The 20,884-nt window shown below is 56.8% G+C and overlaps 3 protein-coding genes across 11 annotated transcripts; 1 reads left to right on the forward strand and 2 right to left on the reverse strand.

Annotated features, from left to right (window-relative positions):
* The first annotated feature begins 1,084 nt into the window (after positions 1-1,084).
* ZFAND2B (zinc finger AN1-type containing 2B) lies at positions 1,085-4,163 on the forward strand. 2 transcript variants are annotated; one of them, XM_040986547.1, is made up of 10 exons: positions 1,085-1,119; positions 1,227-1,299; positions 1,558-1,652; positions 2,274-2,405; positions 2,519-2,670; positions 2,932-3,027; positions 3,109-3,175; positions 3,263-3,330; positions 3,467-3,539; positions 3,845-4,163. In XM_040986547.1, exons 2-10 carry the CDS (start codon positions 1,245-1,247, stop codon positions 3,902-3,904), a joined length of 798 nt encoding a protein of 265 aa, XP_040842481.1. In that variant the 5' UTR covers positions 1,085-1,119; positions 1,227-1,244; the 3' UTR covers positions 3,905-4,163. The 2 variants fall into 2 exon arrangements, with proteins under 2 accessions (XP_040842481.1, XP_040842482.1); XM_040986548.1 differs by having other exon boundaries at positions 1,098-1,119; positions 3,741-4,163.
* A 116-nt stretch (positions 4,164-4,279) lies between these two features.
* ABCB6 (ATP binding cassette subfamily B member 6 (Langereis blood group)) lies at positions 4,280-11,198 on the reverse strand. 2 transcript variants are annotated; one of them, XM_040986537.1, is made up of 19 exons: positions 10,436-11,198; positions 9,942-10,079; positions 9,496-9,676; positions 9,279-9,380; positions 8,960-9,143; positions 8,279-8,400; positions 7,750-7,859; positions 7,499-7,564; positions 7,258-7,383; positions 7,036-7,112; positions 6,886-6,949; positions 6,696-6,781; positions 6,480-6,537; positions 6,151-6,255; positions 5,324-5,498; positions 5,118-5,230; positions 4,842-4,936; positions 4,691-4,759; positions 4,280-4,558 (listed from the first exon to the last, which is right to left on the reverse strand). In XM_040986537.1, exons 1-19 carry the CDS (start codon positions 10,982-10,984, stop codon positions 4,447-4,449), a joined length of 2,532 nt encoding a protein of 843 aa, XP_040842471.1. In that variant the 5' UTR covers positions 10,985-11,198; the 3' UTR covers positions 4,280-4,446. The 2 variants fall into 2 exon arrangements, with proteins under 2 accessions (XP_040842471.1, XP_040842472.1); XM_040986538.1 differs by lacking the exon at positions 9,942-10,079 and having other exon boundaries at positions 10,436-11,080.
* A 457-nt stretch (positions 11,199-11,655) lies between these two features.
* ATG9A (autophagy related 9A) lies at positions 11,656-20,635 on the reverse strand. 7 transcript variants are annotated; one of them, XM_040986543.1, is made up of 16 exons: positions 20,499-20,635; positions 19,468-19,523; positions 18,971-19,102; positions 18,818-18,861; positions 18,219-18,283; positions 17,171-17,332; positions 16,862-17,003; positions 15,952-16,700; positions 15,709-15,862; positions 15,374-15,553; positions 14,788-15,036; positions 14,465-14,643; positions 14,219-14,336; positions 13,204-13,426; positions 12,941-13,086; positions 11,656-12,658 (listed from the first exon to the last, which is right to left on the reverse strand). In XM_040986543.1, the coding sequence occupies exons 3-16, from the start codon at positions 19,071-19,073 to the stop codon at positions 12,653-12,655; spliced, it is 2,520 nt and encodes an 839-aa protein (XP_040842477.1). In that variant the 5' UTR covers positions 19,074-19,102; positions 19,468-19,523; positions 20,499-20,635; the 3' UTR covers positions 11,656-12,652. The 7 variants fall into 7 exon arrangements, with proteins under 7 accessions (XP_040842477.1, XP_040842474.1, XP_040842478.1 ...); XM_040986540.1 differs by having other exon boundaries at positions 19,468-19,526; XM_040986544.1 differs by lacking the exon at positions 20,499-20,635 and adding an exon at positions 20,145-20,383.
* Positions 20,636-20,884: the final 249 nt, after the last annotated feature.

Below are 20,884 nucleotides of genomic sequence, written 5' to 3' on the forward strand. Positions count from 1 at the left end.
GAGAGAACTCTCTCACTGCGCGGCTGGGGGGATTTTAGGCTAATTCCGACAAAGGTGGCTTAATGCCCAAAGTTTACATACCTCAGCTGGCGGCGTGACCTCGCCCGGGTCCGGGCCAAGGAGCTGGGCAAGGATGTGCACCCGTGTCTTATCTTTTTCTCAAAACATGCAGACTTTGTTCTCCTCCTGGCACTGGCCAGGTGCCTGAAGGAGAAGAGGCCTGCCAGCACATACAGGGTGAATGTAGGGTCATGTCCGAAGCCTACCCCAAGCCTTCTAAGAAAAACTCTCCCTTTTACAAGGGCTAATCTGAGAAACAACATGTACTGAAAATATTTCGGTTAGTTGTCTATTTATTGTTTGTTTTGTCATAATATGTTATATGGGCAACTTGTTTAAATTCTAACTACCCCTCCCCACCCTGCCCCCGGAGTCCTAGAGCTCAGGAATCTGCATTTTAAGCAAAGCCTGTAGGTGACCTACATTCACACCGGAGTCTGAGAACAACACTATTCTAGGCACCCTCAGGTGCTGGGATTCGACAGAGGCGGTAGATGTGGTAACAGCCTGTCAAGTATATTTATGTCTGTGTGCATGTGTCAGAGTACAGCCAGGTGTGAAAATGCGAGCTGCTGGAACAGTGGTAGGGAGGTCGCATATCAAGTGCACCTACTCTAGACTTAGGAGAGTCAGGAAGTCTTACAGGAAGCGCATCAAAGCTGGAACCTGCGAGGGAGCTGAAACTCCGGAGACACACTTGCATTACCGAGAAACAAAGGGAGTTGTCAACTCCTAGAAAGTAAACACATCCGGCCAGGAGAGGGTGCAGAGAGAGGAGCCAAAGCGCGAATTGGGAGACTCCAGCCACCCTCAGCGCCCCAACTCCAAGACATCACCTCCCCCGGCCTTGGCCGCCTTTCCGCTCCACACTTACGTATTAGAGACCGTTTGGCAGGCTAAGCCCGCTCCTGGGCCGAGCCGGGAGGAGACAGAGCCGCGCCCCCCGCTGCCCGGAGACTGCGCAGGATGCGCCCGCCCTGCGTGGTGACGTCAGCGCGCCCGCGCCGGCGCCGAGGGAGGAGTGGGAGCCGCGGGGCCGGCAGGTGCTTGAGGACTCCGGTAACCCGGGCTGGGCGGGGCGGGGCGCCCCTCAGAGCGCCGAGTCACGGTCGGACCGGAACGGGGGAGCCCTAGACACGCTCAGCGCTCGCTGCTTCTTCCTGCAGGCCCCGCCGGGCCCGGCAATGGAGTTTCCGGACCTCGGGGCTCACTGTTCCGAGCCAAGCTGTCAGCGCTTGGGTAAGGGGCAGGGCCGAACGAGGAGAGGGCTTGGAACTGCAGGTGGGGCTTGGACAGTGGGCTCCAGGGGAGACGAGTGGAGTATTTGGAAGTACCAGAAAAAGGGCGGGGCTCGCGGCCGGAGGGGCGTGGTTAAGGAGATCGATTGGGGAGTAGTGCGGGATGTGGAGTTGGCAACCGGGTGGCTTTTCCTGTCCCCTGAGAGGGAAGGACGCTGAGGTGCCTCTGAGTTGTGCAGTCTGACTCCATTGCCTGCAGATTTCCTGCCGCTCAAGTGTGATGCCTGCTCAGGCATCTTCTGTGCAGACCATGTGGCCTACGCCCAGCACCACTGTGGCTCCGCTTACCAGAAGGTGTGTTTGTATGTTGGAGGGCGGAGGGAGCCTGAACCCAGAAGTCCCACCCTACCCCGTCTGTCTGCTTTGCTTGTCCTCATCACACCTTTCTTTTCCGGGACTCACTTAGTGCTGGGGAACATTTGTGTTTTCTTGTGCATTTGGGGTGTGTGTCGGGTGGTGTCGCTGTCCTGCAGCGATGGACTTGGTGCACGGAGCTGATAATGACACGGGTGGACTCTGACTGGTCAAAGCAGTTTATTAGTGGCATCAGACTTTATGCACTGAGGGTCATATGGGTTAAGGGAGGAGGTATTGAGCTTATCAACAAAACCCAGTTTCTATACTTTTGCTTGGAACTCCTTTGTCTTGTATATTCCACCAAGTGTTCTCATACACATGCTGTCCACTCAGCTGTTCCCATACAAATGATATCCAACGAGTTATACAAAAGGTATCTATTCGGTTATTCTCATGCAAAGGTTATCCAATCAATTGTAATCCTGTGCTTGCTGACCTTCTAGGGTCACAATGTCCTACAGGGAGGTGGGCTGGGGGAACTCAGATTCTTGTAAGACAAGAGAATCATTGGCCTTGGAGAAGGTCCCCCACAGACTGATTCTTCTCCCTTGTTTGTAGGATATTCAGGTCCCCGTGTGCCCCCTCTGTAATGTCCCGGTGCCTGTGGCCAGAGGGGAGCCCCCAGACCGCGCTGTGGGGGAGCACATTGACAGGGACTGTCGCTCTGATCCAGCACAGCAGAAACGGAAGGTGAGCAGGTCGTCTCAGGGAGGAGCTCCGCGACCTCCTGGGAGGCCCGCCTCCTGTACTTTGCTTACTCGCCTGGTTTCTCAACAGACACACTCTTCCCGTCTCCCTCTCAGATTTTCACCAATAAATGCGAGCGGCCTGGCTGCCGGCAGCGCGAGATGATGAAACTCACCTGTGAACGCTGTGGTCGTAATTTCTGCATCAAGCACCGACACCCACTGGACCATGACTGCTCCGGGCAGAGCCATCCGACCAGCCGGGCGGGGTAATGGCCACCAAGCCCTGTTTGCCTTGGTGACTGCTCTGTCCTTTGGAAGCAGGCTCAACCTGGGTCTTGATGAACTGGGAGCTTTCCACCCTGTCTGTCCCCAGGAGCCCCGAGGAGGTGGGGTGGGTTCTAGATTTGCAGATTGGTGCTTCCAGATTGCACCACTCTCTCTTTCCTTCCCATCCTGGGGAAGGCCTGTTCTTAGTAGGAGCAGTGTTGGTGGGGGCAGTATGTGCCAAGATTGTTCTTTCCCTACAGACTGGCTGCCATCTCCAGAGCACAGAGCCTGGCCGCTTCTGCTGCCAGTGCCGTCTCCAGCCCCAGCAGGACCTTGCCTTCCTCTACACCCAGCAGGTAGGCCTACCCACTGTCTCCTTTCCTCGCCCACCCCTTTCTCATCTGAGACCTCAACCTCTTAGACTGTTTTTGCCCTAGAGCTACAACGACTCAGTCTCCATCCAGGGCGGTCCCTCCCCCAGTGATCACTTTGCAGAATGGCTTGGTGAGTGCAGCATAAATTGGACGGCTGGAAGCAAAACCCCATGGGGCCTGAACCATGAGCTCACTAGTCTCCTTTTTCTCTTTGCAGACCGAGGATGAAGCCTTACAGCAGGCCTTGGCCTTGTCCCTGGCAGAGGCCAAACCCCAGGTGCCCAGGTAGTAGTGCTCCCTGGTGCAAGGGGTGGGGCATGGGCTGGGGCTGCCCCTGTGGGGTTAGACCACTTACGCCCACAGCACCACTGCTTAGCATGAACCAGAAGTTTGGGTTTCATGTGTCATCCCCTCCCCCCAGTTCTCAGGAGGAAGAAGACTTGGCGCTAGCACAAGCACTGTCAGCCAGCGAAGCTGAATACCAGCAGCAGCAGGTACGAGCATGGAGTGAAGACAGGGTCCTGAGATGAGAGAGTATGAACTACGTGTGCATGAGTGTGCTGGCGGGGACTGGTGGTGGGGAGTGGGTTCTCTGTTACCTGCCATAAGACTCTAGCCCGTACTAAGCTCTAAACCTAGGGCTGTGCCCTTATCTCCTTGACGGCGCCCCCTGTCTTCCCTTCTCCCTGCTCCAGGCGCAGAGCCGCAGCTTGAAGCCATCCAACTGCAGCCTGTGCTAGGGCCTTGGGCTTGGGGAGGGAGGCTCGCCTGAGGAGGACTGTGACCCTCACACCTCTAGGGTCCACAGAGAGAGGACAAGGCCCAGAGCGGCCTGGAGCACACGGAGAAGCAAGAGTGATGTGGAGGCCTCCACCTGGGGGGCACGAGGAGGAGCTGGTCCAGCTGAGCCTGTGGAGGGCCCTGCCAGCTCTCTGGAGGTGTGGGGGGGATGGACAGCGTGCAAAGAAGCATTCCCTGGTTGAGGTGGCAGTGGGTGCTGAGAGGTGTTGCTCTGGGCACCCCCCACCCCACTGAATGTTATCCCCCTAACCCTGAGGCTTCCCCCATGTGTAGCGGGCAGGGAAGAGTCCGCAACAAATAAAGAATGTGGCATTCCAGTGTCATGTACCTTTCTCTCCTGCAATCCCAGATGGAAGTCTCGTGCACAATGTCCACCTGGCTGCGAGGTAGAAGCCCACCTCAGCAGCTCCCATCACAAAGCCAGTCATCCTCACACAGTCCACACCTTTTATTTCCCCCAAAAGTGCTTTTCTGAAAGGTCCCAATCTCTTGCTGATGCTTGCAGCAAACCTTGAAACCAAGATGAAATAACCCTGGACAAAAGGGGCGCATCACGCTGCCCTCTGAGGTAGCCTTTGGGAGAGAAGGGGCTCCCTTCTGTCATTGTGCCGTGGTCTCAGGCTTGCTGTCTTCCGAGGCATTCTCTTGTCCCTGCTGCTGCAGCTGCCACATGTTGGCATACACCCCGCCTTGGGTCAGCAGAGCCTCATGCCTGTGCAAGGAGGGAGGTGTGCAGCCTGGCCTGGGAGGCCTGGAACCAACCCGCAGATGGCTGGCAGTGGGGCAAGGGTGAGCCCCTACCCCCCAGCCCGCCATTCAGAGACTCTGTCCTGTGTGCCCTTACCGTCCTCTCTCCACGATGCAGCCGTCCTTGATGACGAGGATTTGGTCAGCATGGATGACAGTTGAGAGCCTGCAGAGTCGGAGATTGGTGTTCCGTTACCCTGTGGGTGCAGGTACCCACTGCCAGCCGCCCCCTTCCTGTAGTCGCATACCTGTGGGCCACCACGATGGTGGTGCGGTTGGCGCAGACCTTGGCCAGAGAAGCCTGGATGGCCCTCTCATTGGATGTATCCAGCGCTGATGTTGCCTATAGAGAAGGCCTGGGTGAAGCTACCAGTGCCCACCTTGATAACTCCTGGCCAGGGGAAGGAGGATGTAGGCTGCCAGCTGAGCCTTGAGACAATAGGTGGCAATGGGTGCCCAGTGGGAATTGCTTGGTGCACCCATGGGCTGAGGGAGGGTGGGGAGCAGGCAGGCTGAGGCCTTACCTCATCTAGCAGGATGATATCCGGAGCCTTGAGGATGGTGCGGGCGATGGCAACACGCTGCTTCTCACCTCCGCTCAGCTTCAGGCCCCGCTCACCCACCTGTGTCTCGTACCCTGTAGACAGTGCCCACCTTCCTCAGTCATGAGGGACAAACTGGGCTTCTGGGACCAGACAGGCAAGGAAGTAGTATCTGCAGTGGAGCTCACCTTCTGGGAATCCCAGGATGGCATCATGGATACCTGCAGCCTGGGCAGCAGCCTCCACCTCATTGCTGTCAGCAGTGACGCGGCCGTAGCGGATGTTATTGGCAATGGTGTCGTTAAAGAGGACGGTGTCCTGGGGCACAACTCCGATGTGCGACCGTAGAGAGTTCTGGGTCACCTGGGACCCAAAGATCATGTGTGTCTGTAAGGCCCCCTCAGGCCCGGATGGCAGGCCAGGCCCTGGGGGAAGGACTCTGCTAACACTACTGCGGATCCCAACTCACAGGCACAAATCAATCAACTGCTCTATTTTGGCATCTGCATAAAGAAAATTGGCAGGGCATGGCCACATGTACAGCAAGTTAAGCCACCTCCTGCAATGCAGGCATTCTATATTGGCATGCCGGTTGGCATCACAGCTGCTCTGCTTCCAGGGCAGCTCCCTGCTAATGCACCTGGGAAAGCAGTGGGAGATGGTCCTGGTCCTTGGGTCCCTGCACCCATGTTAGGACAGCTGGATGGAAGATCTCTCTGTGTGTATTTGCCACTGTTTCAAACAGATAAATAAATCTTAAAAAAAGAGAGAGAGACATAAAATATACTTCCTCTACATGTTTTAGCTGAGTGCTACAGGAAATCCTCACCCTTTGAGTGTCAACGCACAAATCTCTCTCAAGGCTATGCTGCTCATATGGCTGGGGGTGCCACAGAGCTGCAGATGCCCCCTACTTTTGTAGGGATGACAACTCCTGCTACTCTCAGGATGTTCCACCTTTGCCATTCTGCCATACCCACACCCCCTGAATTAGTCTTATCCCTAGCAACCCTACCTGTGAGATGTCCTGCCCATCAATCCGGATGCAGCCAGATGTGATGTCATAGAAACGGAACAACAGGCGCAGAATGGTGCTTTTGCCTGCACCAGATGGGCCCACCTGTGGCATTGGCATTGGAAGCAGAGGAGGACATTCTCAGGCACATGGGCTTCAAAGGCTTCTCCTATGAAAGCCTTCCTGGCCCAGTGTCCATTCAATCCTTCTGTCTGTTAGCTGGGGCTGTGGCTCTACTAGCCAGCCTGGGCTATGAGCCAGCATGGTCACAGACACTGTATGAGGGAAGTGTGTGGGGCCTGGCGCCAAGTGGTTGGGTTTCTTCTCACCAGGGCCAGGGTCTGTCCAGGCATCACAGTGAAGGACACATCCTGCAAGGTCTCCCGCCTGCAAGGAAGGGTGGGCGTGGTCACCAGAGCCACTGGTGGACTCTGCCCTTCTCCTGCCCAAGTGCTCAGCTGGGCATGGGCGGGCATAGGAACGGCAGGCATTCTGGAGCAGAAGAGGCAGCAGGCAGCTGGAGCTGGGAATGGGGGAGGGTTTACCCATCAGCGTAGCTGAAATGCACATTTTCAAACTCAATTCGGCCCTTGTGGAAGCGAAGGGGTCCCGCTCCAGGAAGGTCCTTCACCTGGAAGGGGGCCACGTAGGGGTCTGGAATTACTGGCCTGGAATGTTCCAGACACCGGAAACATCTCCTACAGTCCCCCATACCCTTCCTTTCCCTTCACTTACTTCAGGCTCCTCTTTTAGCAGGTCGAACATGTTTTCCATGTCAATGAAGTTGGTCTGGATCATCCTGCAAGAAAGGGGCAGGCGGGCAGGTGTGAGCAGCCAGGCTATTCCCATGCATCTACACAAGTGAGGGCCGAGGGAGGAGGTTACCTGTAATAGGTGCCAAACCAGTTGAGGGGCATGTACAGCTGGATGATATAGGTTCCAAAGAGCACAAAGTCTCCAACCTGCGGAGATCCAGGGAAGCCGATGGCACTACAGGGAGACCTGCAACCTGCACTTCCCACAGTCCTGCTCACTTGCCACCCTGGAGATACTGGGCTCCTCTTTGCTGCTCACCCACCTGCCCCCTACTCCACAATTCTGCCTCACCTGCAGTTTCTCCTCACTGACAAAGTATGCACACAACAAGGAGCCCGCCAGCAGCCCGAGTCCAATCACCAGGTTCTGGGTCTGATTCAGTAAGACCAGCGAGGCATTGGACTTCCACTCTAAATCCTGGGGACGGGACACAGAAAGGGTGGAATGTCAGACACATACTCACTGTTCCCAAATGCAGGCAACACCACCGGGCCCGCTAGCTCCTACTTTTCCCTCCAACTGGTGCCCTTACCTGGTACTTGATGATGGCTTCCTGGTAGCGCCCCACTTCGTAGCTTTCAGCATTATAATACTTCACCTAAGGCATTCAAACTCGGTGTTGGGCTAGGAGGTGGGGCAGGAGCACACAGCACCAAGAGCCCCAACCACTCCTGGATTTTAAGCCATACACACAAGCATCACCTACGTTCCCCTAGCCTGGCAGCCTAAGCCACACTCCTACCACCTGTGCGCTGTACACGGTGGCCCCATGGTCTCCATTACCGTCTCAAAGTTGAGTAGTGAGTCCACCGCTCGTGCGCGGGTTGCATTTTCCTGTGTGTTCATGCTGCGGCGAAACTTGGCTCTCCACTCAGTGACAAGAATGGTCAGGACTGAAAAAATAATGGAAGGAGGAGGTGAGGTGCAGGGTAAGACAGCATTCCCAACGGAGACTAAGGTAAAGTTTCACTACCTGCCACTGCCTGTCCCGTCTAGGGGCCCAGGGAGCCAGATTCCTGGGGGCAGAGCTTTATTAAGCTCTCTTGAGAGAACAGGCTATGGCCAAGACAACCTTGGTAGCCTGCGATGCACAGAATACTCCTGGCTGCAGGGGAGCAACATCTGGCTAGGCAAACGCGGTTTCTTCTCAACCTTCATCTGTAGCAGGGACGTCAAAGGACCAGAATGCTCGGCCCTGGTCTTCCATCCAGGTTAAGCTAAGGTCCAACTTGACATGAGCTCCCTCAGCAGCCTCTGAAAGGTGGGTTACCCAAGGTGGGGTGAAGCCTGCCCCCAGGGCCCCAGAACTCACAGAGGTATAGGCTCATGCACAGGAACACAATGAGGCCAAACCAGGCGTTGAAGAACGTGCTGAAGTAGATGATGCCAATAATGATGTCAGCCAGCGTGGGCAGGATGTTGAACACCAGGTAGCTAAGGGGGTAAGAGACCAAGAAGGTTTTTATATGGGTGGGGGATGTGGTTTAGCTCCCAGCTATCCCACCCTTTGGAAACTTCAGTGTGGTGTTTGATCTTTGGTAAAGAACAAGCAGCAAGTTGGAATCAACCCAAATGCCACTCAAAAGTAGAGGGCTAAATAAAACACAGACTTCTTCGCTTTTGCAGCCAGTGTAACAAAGGAAGGGACTCCCTACCCATGGGTAAAAACCTCTCCCCACCATGGCTGACTCCTCAGGCAACTCTGGGGCTGACTCCTAAGACAGGGCATAATTTGGTCCTGATATCACAAAGATTCCACAAAAAAACAAAAAACAAAAAAAGTACCACTCTATATACAAAGTAGAGTGGGCAGCTCGGGTGAGATGAATTCAAGAAAGATTCTCTCAGTGCCTGTGGCATCTGAGTTACAATGGCAGCAGATGGGCAGTAATCCCATAATTAAAGCAATGTCACCAAGGACTGGGGGCAGCTGCCCCCAGCCAGGTCTGTCTGCTGCTCTGACAGTGTCCCTCACATGCCCTTGGCATGGCACCTGAGCAGCCCCGTGACACTGGACGTGCCCCGGTCCACAATGCGCAGCACCTCCCCGGTGCGGCGCCCCAGGTGCCAGCGTAGCGAGAGCTCATGCAGGTGGGAGAACAGGCGCAGCTCCACTCGCCGCGACGTGAACTGCTGTACACGGATCCACAGGAAGGTGCGTAGGTTGCTCACGAAGCCTGGGGGTGGCAGGGGTGGGGAGTTAGGGGAGACCTCAGTAAGCAGGGCTTGGACACCAGGAGCCCAGCCCTCAGTCAAGATGATGCCTGTGACGGGGCTAAGGCCAGTCAGGGAGACTGCTGGGGCCTGCCTACCTGTACTGCCGGTGCCACCCCCCTGGAGGAACTTGAGAAAAACATAGGTGGTAACGGTCCAGGTCAGGGAGCTCCAAGGGGCCTTGCTGGTCAGCAAGTTCACTGCAGAGAACACAAGAACCCACAGTGGCAGCCCCGCCCCGCCCCTCATCTCCATCCCACCTCCCCCTAGGGAAAGGTGGCTGCAGCCTCTGGACCATTGCAGGATGCCCCTCACCAATATCCCTATAGAAGATGGGGACCAACACATTGAGTGCCCGGTCCAGTCCCATGAGTCCCAGGCAGATGAACACCACCAGCTGCAGGGCCAGATTCCCTCGAGGCCACAAGTAGCCACTCAACAAGCGGAGTTTCCTGCCGAGGTCCCGCCAGGTGGATTGCTGGCTTGCTGACCGAGCCTGGGATGGTAAAACACAGAACGGAAGGGAGCTCAGGCATGCAAAAGAAGTGCAGTAAGCAGCCAGGACCCCTCTAGGGAAGATCGTGGGGGTGCTGCGGCTCCTCTGCGACACTCTGAGCACCCCACAAAATAGCCCCTGGTGGGAGGCAGCCAAACTAACAGGTTATACACATGGTGCTTGGTGCAGGAAGGCATCACAGTGAGGGATGGCAGGATGATGGGCAATGCAATTAAGAGTCCAGGATTCAGAAACTGAGCAGTACCTGGCTCCTTTCCACGTCTTGGTCCTCATCCTGAACTTGCAAGGTGTAGGACAGGGGACGAAGTCCGGGGGCCCAGAGCCCCAGGACAAACAGCCCTCCGGACACCACATACCGCAGTACCCACAGGCCAAACTGAACCTAGGGTGGGAACACAATACGGGCAGGCTATCATAGGTGGACCTGTGATAGGATTTCCTGTTGCACAGACTCAAGGACTCCAGGAGGCAACACACCCAGGTCCTCCTCCTGGCCCAGCTCCTAGAGAAGGCTTAGAGAAGAGGGAAAAAACCAAACAAACAAACCATCTCCTACAGTGACTCAGCACACACCCTCCCCACCAAGTGGCTATCAGTGCTAGCCCCACCCTTCTTCCTCTTCCCAGAGAAATCGCCAAGAGGGAGCCTCCACAGGCAGACAGGCAGGCAGCATGCTTCCCCAGCTCCGCCCTCAAGACCTCCCCTCAACCGCCCCCCATCCCGTCCAAGGCCCCTCACCTGCTGGCTCAAGTTCTCCCTTGCCCACCACCACTGTGGGCTGTTCCAGGACACCAGTGCCAAGTTCTCAGAGGCAAACGCCACAGACCAGAGGAGCAGGAGCCCTGGGCTGTGCCTGAACTTGATCCAGATGCCCATCGCCAGACTGTGCCGGGCTTGGCTCCGCTCCGCCACGAGCAGCCACAGGCCACAGGCGCTGGTCAGACTCTGCAGTACGGAGGCTAGCAGCACGTAGCCCGGCAGTGGGGCCCCCTCGGCCGTACCCACGCGGCCGAAAAGACTGGCCAGGGGCAGCGCCACTTGCAGCGTGGCGAGAAGCAGCTGTACGACGTAAGGCGCCACTCGAGGGCCGGCGCCCCAAGACAGTGCATCGGTGCCTGAGGGCCGCTCCTGGCGTTTGCAGGGAAGGGCTAGCACCAAGGCGAGGATCGCAAGGGCCATCAGCGTAGAGGGCACCAGCGTGAAGAAAAAGCAGGGACTCAAGCCACCCTGCTCCCAGGCCGGCCCCGCGGGCCCTTCGGCGCCGCAGTAGTTGCCTACAGTCACCATGGTCAAGCGTAGCGGGCGGCGGGCACTGCGGGACGGGACACCGGCACCAGCGGCTCGCAGAAGGGTTTGGACGCCAGTGTGCCTTGGGGCATGGATCCGCAGGGCCCTAAGACGCTCGGAGGGAGGGTCACGAGTAGGCACGCACGTGGACCCGGCCACACCGCCCACTCTCTTCACGCACGCGCCGCCGCCACGCACTCACGCACGGCGCGTACGCCGCTCGAGACAGGGGACCCTCCTGCCGAATCCAGGCCCCGCAGGAATGTCGGGCTTCAGTATCTCACTGTCCTCTACGGCAACAGCCCCGCCCCCAGCCCCTCTTCAAGGTTCCCATTGGCCAAATGTCTCCAAAGGGGGCGGGAGAATCGTGCACGTGAGGAAGGAAAGCTGGAGGGGCTGGACCAGCCTGATCACGTGCTGGGGCGGGAAATCTAACCGCGCGGCTGGACACAGTCACCTACACCGAAGTTGGGCACAGTGGGGGCGAGGTTGCAGCTGGTCAAAGTCAAGAGTCCTTCACTAGCTGGCCACTGGTTACGCCCGAGGGCTGGTGTATTCCTTTCTTCTAGATTCTTGTCTCCATCCCCAGGCACCTGGAGGAACTCATATACATCCTCACTCTTGCCTCCCCAGTTCCTAGCTCAGTTGACACAGAAAAAGCAGCAACCTGGTCAAAGTCCCTTCTTTATTAAGGGTCATCAAGCTGTACACGGTTCCCACCCGGTTTGCAGTTTCCTGTCCCCTCAGTGCACCAGGGCTGGGCGTAGGGTGCTTCACGGGGTAGGAGTTGAGTCCCAGCATGCAATGCGGTAGCCCAAGCCCGGGGCAACGCCCTTCTCCCCTGCTAGGTGACAGCCAGAAGTAGGCTGCAGCTTTTCTTGCTGGGTTGTAGACAGCCGAAGTCATGCTCTAGCCCTGTCCATCCCACCTGCAGGTGGTGAGGGGGCCCAATAAGCAGCAATGGAAGGGGTGGGGGCAGGGTCTCCCAGGGACCGGACCTCAAAAGTTGGAGAGGCCAGTAAGAAGCTTCCATCCTGGTCTGGCAATTCAGAAATCTTCCTTCTTAGTGTCAAATGATGGCATTGGGGTATGGGAAGCTGGGAGCTAGGGCCTCCACCCCAACAGAGGGGGCCAAGAGCAAACAGAACAGGAGCAAACAGCACACACATGCCAGTGATGCGCGCAGGGGGCCAGGGTGGAAGAGAGGTGAGCTGGCTGTAGCACTGGGCAAGAACTTGGGTGAGGTAAGGGCCACAGCCACAGGTGCTCATCTGTTCAAGGTGGGGCTGGGGAGAGGGCGGGCTACAGGGGTCAAGGGTCCAGGCCCAGGCCCCCCCCCCACTCCACAGTTGGCACAGGTTCTCCCAGCGTGGCAGCTTCTCTCAGTGCCAAACTGGCAGTCCTGGGGCTGGGTTGGAGACCGGTTTTCTAGCACCACACTCTGAGCCAAGGGGGTTCTGGGGATGAGGTGAGAGGCCTGCATGCCCCCAGGTTTGTCTGCTGGGGTTGTGGCAAGTCCACCATTGGCACCTCCTCCCTTGGCCAGGCACGGACACACACACACACCACACACGTGGAGCCAGGCAATGCTCAAAGGCTCTCCCATGGCACGCGGATGGGCGGCAGTGGCCTCCATCCTTGGGGCACGGGTATCCTTCTCAGCTTCGTCTAGACCTGGGGAGAGAAAGAACAGTTGGTCATGGAGATTGGGCCTTGGCTACCTTTGTGCCCATGGAAGTCTAGAGATCCAGGAGACAGAGAGTGATTCCTATAGATGTGAGCGAAGGAGGGGACAGGAGCGTTGTGGAGGCAAGAATAGGGTGTGTGTATGGCAGGGGAGAGCACTGTGCATATCCAGGATGGGTTTGTGCGGGGGGGCACCTGCCTCCGCTCAGCCCATGAGCCACCACTCTGATGGTTCTTTGCAGTTCTTCCCAGGCCCACAAGAAACCTTACCTTGTGTACTTGAGGTGGAAGCTCGTCCTCCGAGCCCTCCTCGGGCACGGGCTCTGGGTGCCTTGATGCTGACTGCCCATCTTCAGCCCAGCCACCAAGGGGCAGCCGAGAGAAGTGGGAAGGAGCCCGGGGTACTGTGCCAGGATCTAGAGAGACAAAGAAAACAGACATGAGGAGGGTTTGTGAGGAGTGGCAGGAGCTGCGGGGTTGGGGCTGGCCTCCATCCTGCTCTGCAGGTTCCTGCCTCCGGATATGCTGCCTACCTGTGATGCCTCCATAGCGCCTCTGGAAGCCCCCGTGCAGGGCAGTGGTCTCAGGGGGCCCAGGTCGGGGAGTGGCACAGGGGTAGCTGGCTGAGCGGGGGAGGGGCTGGGGGGCCCGGGCCCCTTCTGCCCCTTCCTCGGGGGCACTCTCCCCACTCTCATCACTCTCCCGGCGGTGCCACACGTGCCGTTCAGGCTCGGCCTGAGTCTGCTGCTTGTGGAGCTGTGGGAGAAAAGCAGATGGGAGCTTTGTCTGAGACACATGTTCATGCCCCCTGCCCTAGAGTCAGCCAGTTGCCACTGCTATCCTGCCTCACCTGGAAACTTTTGACCCAGATCCCTGTGATGTTCTTGGTGTGCCACAGATGTGACTCACTGTGGGTGACAAGCTCAGCCGATCCCCGGAAAGACTTGTGTGCAGGGCTGTGGCGGGGGGCTCATATTTGATCTACCCACATGACTCAAGAACATGCCAAAGGCCAAGTGCCAGGCACTGTTGGGGCTGGGAATGTTACAGTGACCAAGAGAGCCCACCAGGCTGATCCCTGTGGGGCTCATAGGCTGTTGCTGGTGGCTGAGGGCAGGACAGGAGGGGCAGGCCAAAAACAATTCAATGAGGGAGCAATGGCAGCACGTCAGATGATGTCAGCTGGTGAGAACCAGAATAAGAGGATTCAGGCAGGTGGGCAAGGGAGACCATTGCCAAGGGAGGTGAGAGGAGAAGTTTCTGGGCAAAGGTCACAGTAGAGAGCTGAGGATGAAGATGACAAAGTTATTTGGCTAGCTTAGGGAGAGAGGACTCACAAGAGGGAAGATGGCACAGGTGTGGAGGCCCTGGTCAGGAGTACACTTGGCGAGAGAGGATATCCAGGCATTAAGAGAGTGTTGACACAAATGGGGGGGCACAGGGCAGGCAGACCGCAGAGAAGGGACTGGAAACCATGCTCTGCTGGTTTGCATCAAAACCCCTATAAAACCTCTCTGTTCAGTGTGGGAGCCCCGGCTGCTGGCTCACCTGATGCATGTAGAGGGCATGCAGGCTCATCTCAGTGGATGCGTACTCCGACAGCACCAGGCTCTGCAGCTGTCCTTCCCACACGCTGCTCCCGGAGCTGGCGGTCCTGGCGTCCACCCTGTCCCTCCCGGCACAGATAGCCAGCCAGCGTCAGCACTTCTGAGACCCAGGCGAGCTGTAGCTGGCAGGCAGGAGGGGGAGCGGAGGTCCCGCCGTGCCCTCCCGTCCTGGTCCACCTCTACTCACCCAGAGCCTGTCATGGTGCTGGCAGCCCGGCCTGTGGGGCCCTGCCCAGGTTGCAGCGGGGAGAAGGAGCGCAGGGCAGAGGCGACTTCAGCCCGGTGCCTGGAAGCCTGCAGGTCTCGGGCCAGCGGGGGGCCCCGGCAGGATGAGCCAGCCACCACATTGGCTATAAGGCTCAGGGGCTGTGTAAGCAAAGGGGTGGGTAGAAAGTTCAGGGCAAGAGAGGGGCCACTGGATTCAATGGCACAGATGAGATAAGCAGGAAGATTGCTTCTACTCCACATGTCCTCTCTTCCCATTAGCTCCCTGACCCACCCCTGACATACCTCGGACTCCGACTGCAAGGACTGGATGGATGTGAAGAGGGCATTTTCGGGGAGCAGACCCCCTTGGGCCAGGCTGGCAGCTGCCCCATCCCGCTGCACCTGCTCCTTGAGGAAGCCGAGGAAGGCGGTGCTCTCACGTGGGGGCTGCCAGCCAGGGTTGGTGATAGCAAAGTGCATGAGGGACAACTCTGTCTTCCCATCCTCAGCTTGCTGGTACACAGAGGCCTCTGTCTGCCCGCCGGACAGCCACTGCACAAGGAAAGTGGCAGTCTGCAGGACCTGTCCTCTCCCAGGGACCCTCCCTGTACCTTTCCTGCAGTGTGTGGGTGTAGCTATGTGTCCTGAAGGACACAGATTGCAACGCAGCATCACCCTATTTATCTAGAGTCCCCAGGCACCAACCCCAAAAATAAACCACATGCCAGGAAGCTTGGGGCTGAAATTCAGCAGCAGTGTGTCCCCAGTACAGGGCTACCTTCACAGTAGCCTGTTGGCTCAAAAGGAGGTACCCTTTTTGCACTCTGCCTGGAGGTGCCGTGGAGGGCAGCAGCAACCCCAGTTGCTGGCCTCCCTTCTCTGCCTGTACCTGGGGGTGCCCGTGCTGGCGAACATCCATCTGAGCGAATGAGCAGGTATCTCCCACGCCGACTACCTCCACAGTAAAGTTGCGGAAGAAATCTATGATCTCCAGGGCTCGCGGGCGCAGACAGAAGATGAGGATGAGGGGGGTGACTATGGGGCTCAGCAGTTCCTCCAGGATGAACACCTAAAAGGAGCAGGTTGGGGGGATCGGGAGAGGAGCGAATAAGGGGGAGCGGGAGGGAGAAACCCAGGTCATGAGAGAGCAGGGCGAGTGTATCCCTCACCACCGAGCGAGCTCCCAGCTGGTCTCTAGCAGGCCCTAACTCCAACTCCACTCACTGCCTTGTACTGGAAGAGCTGGGCAAACTCGTCCCGGGTCTGCGAGCGGTGGGCATTACCCTGCCAGTGGTCGGGCATGTAGTGGATATGAGCGAGGATCACACGAAGCAGCTGTTCAGGGCAGAACACCATGTGCTGGTCCGGGATAAAGGACCTGGTGCAGAGTGAGCAGGGCCATGGTGATGAGACTTGTAGGTCTCCTCCCCGGCCCTGGGAATCCATCTGCTCCCCTGCCCTGCCCACCTGCACACAGTCACTGTGACCCCCAGGAGCGTGACGGTGGTGAGGACGTGTTCCACGGCTAGTACGTCTTCATCATAGATCGTAAGGGCAATGAGTACAGCCAGGATGGAGCCGGCAAAGAAAGCACCATTCTTGGCCAGCAGGGTCAGCAGCGGTGACAGGAAGCAGTTCATGTACTTGGAGGCAGGCTTGTAGCCACGGTTGAGGCGGGACTGCAGCTCATGCTCTAGCTCGTTGAAGTGGCGCAGGTAGCAGCGGCCATAGAGGGACCAGCAGCGTGCGCCCAGGGCCCCAGGCTCCCGCTTCAGCACCTCAGCATAGCTGAAGAAGGCATAGAGGATCTGCCAGATGAGGATGAGGGGGCACAGCAGGAAGTTGGCAATGCCGATCCACAGAATGCGGTTGCTGAGGCGCTGGGCCAGCTCCAGCCTTTGCCCTCCACGTTTGTATTCAGCCTTGAGGCTCCATTCATTGAGAAACAGGGAGCCGGGTCCCCAGAAGAGGATCAGCTCGAAGTTGTACTTGAGGCCACGGGTGAAGAACACAACCTCTCCAAGTCCTGGCAGGCGGAAGCGCAGTGGAAGCAGAGATTTGTTCACTAATGCTACCATATAGTTTTGGAAACGGAGGATGCGGTGGTAGATGTCCAGCTCGGTGAGCTCCCGCTTGTGGATGCAGATCTGGTGCTCTTTCTGGGTCTGTACAATCCGGGCCTGCACTTCCTGCCATGTGCAATATGGGAGGGCAGACTGCAGCGGTGGCGGGGAGGTGGAGAGAGACAAAGTGTGGGAGATAGAGTCATTAAGCAGATGCTGCCTGGCTTAACAGATGATAGTAAGGACATCTGAGGCCTAGGAATGCATCCAAGACACCTGAGGCTGCAATGCTAACTACCCAACTTGTGTCTTACCATGGGGATACGTAGAGCATGCAGGTAGAAGGAATGGATCTCCCAGTAGCAGCAAATGTTATAGATGAACTTGATAAGTCGATGGATCCAGAAGACACCAGCGATGACGAGGATGGTGATCAGGGAGCCATTTTCCTGGATCCTGGTGTGGGAAAAGAAGGAAAGGCGGGGAGCCCCTGGAGCCAGGGGTCTCGACAGACATAAGTGCCATCAGGAAGGATTTTGTGACATGATTTACTGCCTCATGTTACACTTGCTTCACCACCTGTGAGAATCACAGGGGGGTGTCCTCCTACCCAGAGACCTTACCTGGCACTACAGACTTGGGCAGGTAAAAAAGCATCTGGCAGCGTGACTTTGATAGGCTCGGTAGGGTGAAGGCTGTGGTTCACCATCTTGTTGGCAAATAGGATGTCATAGTCCACACAGCTAACCAGGAAGGTAGTGAAGGCAACCACAAAGAGGAACTGCCTGGGGATTTGGGAAGAGAGGGTATGGCCTGAGACACAGAGACATACTAGTGCAATAAAGCAGGGCAAGAGAAGAGTCTGGAAGCTGAGTGGGGAAATGGAAAGGGCCATAGATTTCTCTTCATGGCTCTTGTTATAGCTGAAACCCATGGGACCTTCTCAGACCCCAATTGACTCTTTTTTTGTGGTTAGCCACAGCACCTCTTTTCCTCACTTTACAGTCTTCTCTTCCACCTGTACTCTTTCAAAGGTCTTATGAGTGTGGTCTTTAATCTACAGCCTCCAACTGTCTTTTGAGAATGGCCCCCTGCCCCAACTTTTGGTGATCTGTATTGAGCGAAGGCTTCTCCAACCCCCCACCCCCTTGGCAAGACCCTATCACTCCTTCCCCCTTGGAAGGCAAGGCGCACACTCTGTCCAGTCCGTGGCTGGCAACTTGGGGACTACCCACGCTCCGTCCAGTCAGTGGCTGGCATCTTGGGGACCACCCGACTGAACCAGGGACATTCTCCTGGAGCTTGGATGGAGGGGTCAAAGACCGAGTTCTCTTCATGGGAGAATATTTGGCAGGCTTTTCCTTTTTTTAAAATTATTATTATTTATTTTGTATCATTTTATGACACAGTTTCATAGGTTCTAGGATTCCCCCAGCCCTTCCCCAAGCCCTCCCCCCATATTGAATTCCTCTATATTGTTACAGTAGTACAGTTCATAACCAGTCATGATTCTGGAAGGCTTTTCTAACATGAAAGTTTTAGTGTCACATCGAATTCTAAAACTACCAGAGTTTTGGGTCTGGGATTGAGCTGTGTTGGTGAGTAGGGCCAGAGGTGATAGCAAAGGAGATGGAGTGTTGTCATAGTCCATACCACGTGCTTGCTACTTACATAAGCTCGAAGACTTCCCCGATGAGCATACATGTGAAGCCATTCTTCTGGTGTAGATTGTAAACGTGTCATTGTTAAGAAAAAGCAGTCAGCAAAGGCAGCAGTTAAGGCATCGGAACTCAAGTCCTGACCTGGCGACTTCCCAGGTATGTGGCTTTGCCCTGGTTCCTTAGCTTTTGTCCATTGGACTAAGTTAGAAATAACAATACCTGCCTCACCACCAGATTATGAGGTCTGAAATACTGCGTGTAAAATCTTTAACACAGAAGTAACACCGAATGAGTCAAAAGGCATTAATTATCATGATTATTAACATCTCATCAAACAGAAGGGTCACCCTTAGAAAGTTTCCTTATAAATGAATGCTGCCAAGTACGTGCAGGCAGTGGCTCTCTTGGCAAATGTGGGGCATCATTATTTTTAACAATCATAATTTCAGCAGACTCTTTCAGCCTCAAGACAAGCTCTGATCCTCCTTCCAAGATAAGAGCACCACCCCCTCGCTTCCGCCATGCTTCTTGCACCTGCTTCTCATCATGGGCCTGACTTAGGGAGAGGCTAAAGGTCCCAGGGTTCCCACAGAGAGACACAAAGGATATTCGAGAGAAGAAGAGGTCAAGGTTTTCTATGTGGTGCCAGGGGGCTGTGGGCACAGGAACAGAAATGTCAGACCTTCGTTCTCCCAGGGCACCTCCAACTCTCTCCCAGATTCCTCCCGCTGCCAACTCTGGCCTTCCCAACTAAGGACTCACACTTGCTCCCCTCCGCAACGTGTACTAGCAAGTCCTCCTCCCCGGGGGGTGAGTCGCTGTAGGAGGCCTCCAGGCGCTGGTATTCTGTGTCAAACTGCGCCATCACCACAGCCCCCTGTCCACCTTGTCCACCTGCCAGTGGACAAGAAGAAGAAACCCGATTTAGACCCAGATGCTATGCACCTGCTGCCCCACCTCCTAGGCCAGAAGTGAATCCTTGAGCACAGAATCCCTATCCCTCTCATTGGCTCAAAGAGGAGAAACCTCAGGAAACAGTTTGCTTAGGACTGTCTCCGATGCCTTTCTGACCTGAATTCAGAATCTGCCCCTGCTGGATGAGTGTGGGGGGGGAAAGGGGCTGTTTGTTTAATCTTCAGTTCACGGAGAGCAGGGTCCCTTCCCCTTGGCTTCCCTTCTGAGAGCCCTGGTCTCCCTGAGACACCAGCAGTTTGGAAGCATTCTCTCAACAGAGGTTTGAGATAAGCACATGGCCCTACCAGTTCCATGGACAGGGTTCTGCTCCACTCCAGCCCTCGGTGCCCTGGCTCGGCAGCTGCTGGAGGAGAAGTTGTCAGGCACCAGGGTAGGGGAGTGGGGAAGAGGGGCTGGGGAGGAACCCAACTGTGCCACCCACCCCAGCCCCACCAAAAGGAGGCCAATGCCCCCAAAGGCTCAAGTAGGGGGAAAGGCAAACTTCCTTGCCCCCAGGTCTGGGAGCACTCAACTCAGTTGCAGGATCGCAGCAAATTAAGTTCCTGATTCTGTAGGGACTGAGCCATTCTGGGTCTGAGGTCAAGCAGCCCACCAGGACACTGTTTTTGTCCAGAGCCTGACCTTGGCTTCAGCAATGAAGACCTGCTTCCTGGAGCCCCACTATGGCCCCCTTCAGAGTCTTTGCTGAAGAGGACCTATTGGAGGGCACTTCTTTCCCCAGCAGGGAAAACATTAGACCCCGCAGGCAGGCAGGCAGAGCTCTGGGATGGGAAGTCCTGTCTGGGTCCGTGTACACTCCAAATCGTGCGTGAATCCGTGGGTTCACGGGTTCTGGAGCCAGGCAGGGTCTCTGTGGTACTCACCCAGGCAGCGTAGGCCCTGGGGATTGGGGATCTTGGCTCAGTCTGGCCCCGGTGGGATTCCATGGGTTGGTAGGAACCCAGCCCTTCAAGAAACTCACCATTGACCGGGTCAGTGTAGACCCAGGGACCATTGAGTAGGCAGGGCCTAGGTTTGGGACTTCCTGCAGATGTTGTTGTTGGTCGTGGTGGTGGTGGTGGGGGGGGGTTCCGAGCCAGATACCCCGGCTGGGCTGGGTTCCCTATACCCAGCCTCCCAGACCCGAGCCCAGAGCGCCCCAGGGTCGCCCGGCCCCGGGGCCAAGGGCTCGGCTCCCAACAGCGGCCACCCTCGAGCGCGGCCCCGCCGCCCACGCGCGCCCCCCAGCGCGCGCGCCCGCTATCAAAACATTCCGGCTGCGCGCCCCCGCCGCGCCCGCTGCACCCCCTTTCCCCGTTGCTCGCCGCGAGCTCACCTATGGACTCCTCAGGCACCCCCGGCCAGACCCAGCCCTGGCCTTTGGATTTCTAAAATCGGTCTCGCGTGTCACCTCCTGAACCGCGACCCGAGCGATTCCTGGGGTCTGCTCAGCCGGACTCGGCTTGATCCGGAGCGCTAGGCCCCGGCTTCTGCCACTCACTGTCACCCGCAGGCAGCCTGACCAATGAGCATGAGGGGTGGAGACACGACGGCCAATTGTCGGCTCCTGGGGTGGGACTAACAGGCTCGAGGCGGTTCTTGGGCCCTGGGAGGACCAATGCTGTGTTCCACACGGGGTGGAGCGCAGGTGCGGGCGCGGCGTTTTGTCCTCTTCGCGGTTCCGTAGTGACGGCCTTGTGGTGTTACAGAATCAGCTTTCGA

Source organism: Ochotona curzoniae, unplaced genomic scaffold, assembly GCF_017591425.1.
Source record: "Ochotona curzoniae isolate NIBS_2020 unplaced genomic scaffold, NIBS_Ocur_1.0 contig_4514, whole genome shotgun sequence".
NCBI classification, from domain to species: Eukaryota; Metazoa; Chordata; class Mammalia; order Lagomorpha; family Ochotonidae; genus Ochotona; species Ochotona curzoniae.

Coding starts and splice junctions, on each gene's coding strand:
- ATG9A (XM_040986546.1), bottom strand. CDS start 19,073: ATGGCGCAGTTTGACACAGAATACCAGCGCCTGGAGGCCTCCTACAGC. Junction 14,644..14,787: donor CCTTGCAGTCGGAGTCCGAG/GTATGTCAGGGG, acceptor TTGCTTACACAG/CCCCTGAGCCTTATAGCCAA. Junction 13,427..14,218: donor ATGCCCTCTACATGCATCAG/GTGAGCCAGCAG, acceptor TTTCTCCCACAG/CTCCACAAGCAGCAGACTCA.
- ABCB6 (XM_040986537.1), bottom strand. CDS start 10,984: ATGGTGACTGTAGGCAACTACTGCGGCGCCGAAGGGCCCGCGGGGCCG. Junction 9,381..9,495: donor CATCTTCTATAGGGATATTG/GTGAGGGGCATC, acceptor TGTTCTCTGCAG/TGAACTTGCTGACCAGCAAG. Junction 7,113..7,257: donor TCAGTGAGGAGAAACTGCAG/GTGAGGCAGAAT, acceptor GGATCTCCGCAG/GTTGGAGACTTTGTGCTCTT.
- ZFAND2B (XM_040986547.1), top strand. CDS start 1,245: ATGGAGTTTCCGGACCTCGGGGCTCACTGTTCCGAGCCAAGCTGTCAG. Junction 1,653..2,273: donor GTGGCTCCGCTTACCAGAAG/GTGTGTTTGTAT, acceptor CCTTGTTTGTAG/GATATTCAGGTCCCCGTGTG. Junction 3,331..3,466: donor GCCAAACCCCAGGTGCCCAG/GTAGTAGTGCTC, acceptor CCCTCCCCCCAG/TTCTCAGGAGGAAGAAGACT.